Source organism: Culex quinquefasciatus, chromosome 1 (genome assembly GCF_015732765.1).
Source record: "Culex quinquefasciatus strain JHB chromosome 1, VPISU_Cqui_1.0_pri_paternal, whole genome shotgun sequence".
Classification (NCBI taxonomy): Eukaryota; Metazoa; Arthropoda; class Insecta; order Diptera; family Culicidae; genus Culex; species Culex quinquefasciatus.
Window position 1 is genome coordinate 28,081,315 of NC_051861.1, and position 6,213 is coordinate 28,087,527.

Here is a 6,213-nt window from a genome sequence, read left to right on the forward strand (position 1 = left end):
AGCACATAAACAGCGGCACAAAAGAAATGAAAATGAGCATGCAAAAACAAGACAGCGCGTCCCCGTGGTCACCGCACTAATGTTGCCATTATTTAATTATAATAACCACGCACCCAAGCACACAAACAGCGACACAAAAGAAATGGAAATGAGCATGCAAAAACAAGACAACGCGTCCCCGTGGTCAGCGCACTAATCTTGTGCTTGAATAGCCTCCTACAGCAATTTACTATTTATGGGTCCTGAATTCCGAACCATCATTGACAATCATTGCAGCAGGAATGAAAGACTCCCTCTACGACCTTAAACAACATATTTTGTAAAACTGTTGATAGAAACTTGCTAGCCGACTTCCTAATGAGCTATTTATCCCTCGATTTTAGTTGAAATCGCTTTTTATGAGCTGGGATTGATAGTCAAAGTGCTGAAAAGCAACATTAGATGAACGATGGCGTTAGATGCTATTCCCCTAAGTTTGAACGTTTTTTTTTTACTAAGGCTGGTACAAATATTTTGAAAAGTTTTTGTCACCCCCCCTTCAAAATTGGCCCGAAAAATCAGGGGGCCAAAAAAATATTTTTACAATAAACTTCAAAATTTCAATGAAAATTCATGTGCACCCAGCTAAAATCAAATTAAAATACATTCTTCTGCGTTTAAAATCATTTATAGCATGTTTGGGTTTATTAAATAATCTTAAGATTTTTTGAAAATTTTCGATGCAAAATCTTTTTTTTTTCGATACAATTTTTGTTTTTGTCAGATCTTAGATTTTTGAAAACTAATGATTGCAAAACAACTGAACTAGTGTAAAATGCATTTTAAAACACTTTTTCATTTAAATGTGAAGACTATGGCTTGTTATTTAAATTTTTATATTTTTTATTTTTGCCCCCTTGACATCGGCCAGGGCCGAGGGACAAAAACTTTTTTAAATATTTGCATCGGCCTAAGTGTGCAATAAACACTTAAGCTTCAAAGACCAATGAACCCTTTCATTACTGTCTCTCATTCCTCTTTTCCAAATGATTAATCAACATTCCAGAACCCATTTGCAAGCAATAATTCTACACTGCATTTCCACAGTATGGTCAGCTATCCAATAACCATTAAAACCACTTACCACAGCAGCCCAGAATGATTATATGGTTAAATTCCTCGGGAGCAATCCTGCACAATTACCCAATCTAGCAACCCGTTTCGATCGGCAAACTAATTAGTTCTTGCACGGGTTCCTAGGATTGATTTCACGCCCTACCTTCGACCACCTTCGGGATCAGACCAGACTCCCATCCGTCCGGAGTCCATTATCGGTCCCATTATGTAAATTAGCGCGCCCAGACCAAGTACTGCCAAGCCTGCTTGGATTGATCTCTGGTGGGACATTATTTTATTAAGAATGGTGGCCGAGGTGGTCACTAGTTTTTCGACGCGGTCCTCCGAGTCTCCTTGGGTTGCCGGGGCTGCGTGGCCAAATGAATATTCATGAAGTGCCGCGCGCGGGGTCTGACCTTATACAGGAAATGCTGCTGCTGCTGCGTTGGCCACGCCATGCCTTACCCGGACCGCCGATGCCGAAGATTGGTTGTTATAGGTTATAAACCATAAAGCAGGTTCAAGTCGGTGTATAAATAAGGTAGCTTGACCGCGCGGTGTTAATCACCGGCGACAACCGATCGATTGGGCGACAACTGGTCCTGTGGGGTCGTTTCCGCTCAGTTCCGAGACCCGAGTTGGAATTCAAGTCCTTTCCGGTTGACCTGCCTGCAATCGTCGTCGCTTCAGTATCCTCCCAAAAAAGGGAAACAACCAAATAAGATATAATCGTCGACCCCGAAGACGACCATCTTGGCCAATAACCTGCAAAACAACCGAGAGGGCGCGCGAAGAAAAGACATAAAAGTGTAAAACTCCAATCGCTTTTGTTTCATTAGAATCATAAATTACGCGCTAATTGACGTTGACCAGCGTCCACACGCTCTCCGATGTTCTGAATTGCAACACAAAACCAGCTCTTCAGGGCCAGCATCACCCCCTTCCAGCGTCAACGCTTCGACGACCGGCTTCGGGGAAGATGGAAACGGCACACAAATCGATTATCAATGAGTTTGCCCTTCGCGCGATGTGCACCGAAGATATCCACCATCTTTTTTTGCAGTTTTCACTTATGCTCTTTGCTCGTTGATTCGTTGCTCACATAAGAATTCAGTTTTGATTTTACCTTCCTGCACGGTACTGTGAAGGTTAATATGAAGGGAAACTAATTGAAAAACCCACCATCAGGTGGCAGCACATTGTTATTGTAGTATGAACTTGAACCAGTTCTAAATCGGAAAAGGAGACATCTGATGATAAGTTCGTGTTTTGTTCATGACACGACGGAGATAAAATGCGTTGATTAATGTGTGAACATACCCCTGTTTACATTTGCCAGCCCGCAAAAAACACACCAATACTAGTAACATCTTGCGAAGATTCTTCATTGAAACAACCACGATACATTTCGCTTCAAAGTCTGACTTTAATCATTGTAAAATTAAGCATTTATTCACAATTCCAGTTTGCAGAATGGCGATAGAGCTTCCGTTATCGTGTCAAAAAGTCTGGAAACCCGAACGTAAGCTAGTATTGTATTACTATGTTGTGGGCGTGAATAATATGTTTAGTATTTTATTTTTGCAGTATACAAAATTCAACTAGGGGCACCATCACCTAAACCAATTTATGTTGATAGTCTCAATGAAGAACGCCCAGACTTTTATGGGCTTGAGTATCATGGGACAATAAATCATAAAAAGAGTGAAAGCATCTTGGAGGATAAGCGGGATGGATCGTATCTCGTTCGACGAAGTCCGGGTGCCAATAGCTATTACACACTGAGTCTGCGGTTCGATCAGAAGACAAAACACTACAAAATTTACTATTCTCCAGACAAAGGACATTATCTCCAGGAAAATTTCAAAAAATTCGATACTGTCCAAGATCTGGTAGCTGATGGATTGGTTGATTTCCACATGCGATTACATGCCGGCCCAATCATTCAAGAGATGATGAGCCAAACGAAAAACTGCTACGAACAGAGTCCATACATGACACTAAACCGGCGTAAATTACGAGTTTTGTCTAACGAGATAAGGAAATCATCTAAACTATCGATGCTCAATGATGAGATATCCACGTTGAGCATTGACGAACCCGGGAACGATTTGACCGCAAAGCTTATAGACGATGCTGACGATGAATTATTAGAAGCTTACGAAAAGAGTCATGTTTTTAAGACACGCACCTTTAAAGGGCTGAATTGGTGTGAATATTGTGCAAATTTCCTCTGGGGGTTTTCATCGCAAGGAGTTCAGTGCGAAGGTATGTAATAAAAAAACGCTCTCTTAACCTTGACAGGCCTTCAGCAAATTTAGAAAATTTTGATTATCGATTCACAAGGACCCACCAGGCCTGAAATGGTTAACGGAATCTCCCATTTTGAGTCATCAGTAAATCGAACCTTTTTTACAGATTGCGGTTTTGTAGCACACAACAAGTGCTCGGAACTGGAACCCGCGAAATGCGTGCCCGATTTAAAGCGACTTCGTGGAATATTTGGCGTAGATTTGACACTGCTAATTACTGCACACAAGTGCAAAATTCCGTTCATAGTGAAAAAGTGCGTCGAAGAGGTTGAACAACATGGAATGCTGCAGGAGGGCATTTATCGAATCTCAGGGTTTGCTGATGAAATTGAAGCGTTAAAAATGGCTTTGGACAAGGATGGTGAGAAGGCAGACATGTCTGCTTTGGCTTACAGTAATGTAAACGTGATTTCGGGGGTGCTTAAAATGTACCTTAGACTTCTACCAGTCCCACTTATCACATCCGACTGCTATCCAGCGTTTATGCAAGCTATGAGTAAGCATTTTGTTAGAAGTTTCCACGGATTCTAGTAACATACCCCATTTTCCCTTGCAGCTAATAAAAATGTCGGAGAAAAAATCTTGGCGATGCGTGATGCACTGAAAAAATTGCCGGTGGCACACTTCAACTGTTTGAAGTACATTTTGGAACATTTAAATAGGATCTCTTCACACCATGCAATCAACAAGATGAATGAACAGAATCTGGCCACGGTGTTTGCCCCAACGCTCATAGAAACTCCACCGCACATGACCGATTTGTCTCAGGAAATTAATATGCTTACTGCCTTAATTACGCACTGTCACGCTGTTTTCCTTTAAAAGACAACATATACTCTTATTAAATATATATTCTATTTATATCCAAAACATATAATCTCATTTAATCTGATCAACATGATTGATAAAATTGTTGTTTGCAATGATGATTTCCATCTAAATTATTGTCATCATTTTGATATAAATTGTGATAGTATAATAATACTCGTAACATTATGCTTAGTTTTGGTAACAATATTTCTAACGATTTTTAACCTTCAAGACGGTGGGATAAAGTGAATAAAAGTGTAACAAACTAAGAAAATGTATCTATTCATTTCGCGAAAAAAATGTTAACATAACGAACTTAATTTGGTTTTATTCTCTTCAACTAACTGTCCTCTTTGAACATATAAAACCTTTTGAAAAGTTCATGTCAATATTAATTTGAGTTAATAATATAATGTCTGAAGTATTCTAAACCTGAAATATTTTTGACAACAAAAATAACTACATTGTGTAATGAAAATAAAATATTTCATTTTCGGCAGGCTTTCAATACAATAACTAATCTCATAAAAAATTGTTGATCTTCATCAAATTGGATGCGCATTTAAATATCTCAAAAATAATTGCGCAAGAAGAGTTCGTTCAATTTGTTTAAAATTTTTAGAGATTTTACAATTTCAACGTTTATTTTTTTATATATTTATTGCATGAAAAAAATTACCAAACAAAAAAAATACAATTTAAACGAGTTTTAGGCACTACTATTTTGTTCAAGCGATTGCACCATTAGAACATGTCCTTGAAAGTTCATATTCATAAAAAAAACATAATTTCTGCAAGATTTTTTTTACAGTTTAACTCTATGTGTTTGGCTTAATAATTAACAACATTTGCTCAAACTAGAAGCAAGATTAAAGCATTTTATGTTTGTGTGGTATGGATTCATTCAGGCTCCACCAAACCACAATAATTTATCTTGTATAGAGAAGCTGTATGATTTTTTACAAGCAGTCAAACCATTAATTGATCTTCAAAAAATTACCGTCAACTGGGGTGAATCGGGACACATGGGGTCAATTGAGACAGCAGTTTAAACCATGTTGGAGCTCAATATTTTGATTATTCTGATTGGTTCCGATTAGAACAGACTCAGACCAAAAAAATGTGTACATCTGTTTCTGAATTTAAAAGCTTCAAGTGTTCTGAAAACTGCTGTCTCTATTCTGACTATAGCCCCGTCCGATTATCCCAGATGACGGTACATCAGAATGATATCTGGCTTTCACATTTAACAAAACTAACCAGCCACTTTAACGAACCACGCCAGAAGATCTTTTGTGGTCGCTATTGCAAGTTCCTACTCGAACCTAGGAGTCCGAAGGCTTGAATGGGGAGAGCGCCCAGAGCACCCGAACCATTCCCCCCAGCATTCGAACTGGCGACCTTTGGATTTCGAGTCCAACCGCCAACCAGCGACCAGGTGTGTTGCTTGTACTTACAAGGTGGATAAATATTCGTGATTTCACGGAAATCTGAATTGCTCTCATAAATCTTTGTCCTTTTTCTGGAAATACTAGATTTACACATACATTTTCACTAACCATCGAAATCTGCATTGTATTCTTGAAGATAGATTCTCTGGTACATTCCGCAGAAATCCGTGAATCTGGGCCGCGAAAATCCTACACCTGGAAAAACGGCCAAACAACAATTAAGGAAGGAACCGACGTTTTTAACTTCCCCATCCGATAGAAGACTGTAGCAGATAGGAAAGGAACCCATGACCATCCGCTTACAAAGCGAACAGCGTAATCATTCAGCCAAAAACTGATTGAATCGAATGCCGTTGTTCCATAGCACACCGCCAGTCACATACGTGTACTTTGTACACACTTTGTAAGGGCACTTGTATGAAACGCCAAACACGCGACAACTGAAAAATATCAATCAAACTAGCACTGCCTTCTTCCACAACAAAATATTTTTGTTCCTGCGCGCACCGTCTGACACTGACAGTGCTTTGCTGCCGTCAAATTCA

General features: G+C 39.3%; 1 protein-coding gene across 1 annotated transcript; it reads left to right on the top strand.

The window, feature by feature from the left end:
• Positions 1 to 2,466: 2,466 nt before the first annotated feature.
• On the top strand, positions 2,467 to 4,491 carry LOC6042028 (beta-chimaerin). Its single transcript, XM_001851138.2, has 4 exons — positions 2,467 to 2,617; positions 2,683 to 3,363; positions 3,514 to 3,903; positions 3,964 to 4,491. Exons 1-4 carry the CDS (start codon positions 2,569 to 2,571, stop codon positions 4,227 to 4,229), a joined length of 1,386 nt encoding a protein of 461 aa, XP_001851190.2. The 5' UTR covers positions 2,467 to 2,568; the 3' UTR covers positions 4,230 to 4,491.
• Positions 4,492 to 6,213: the final 1,722 nt, after the last annotated feature.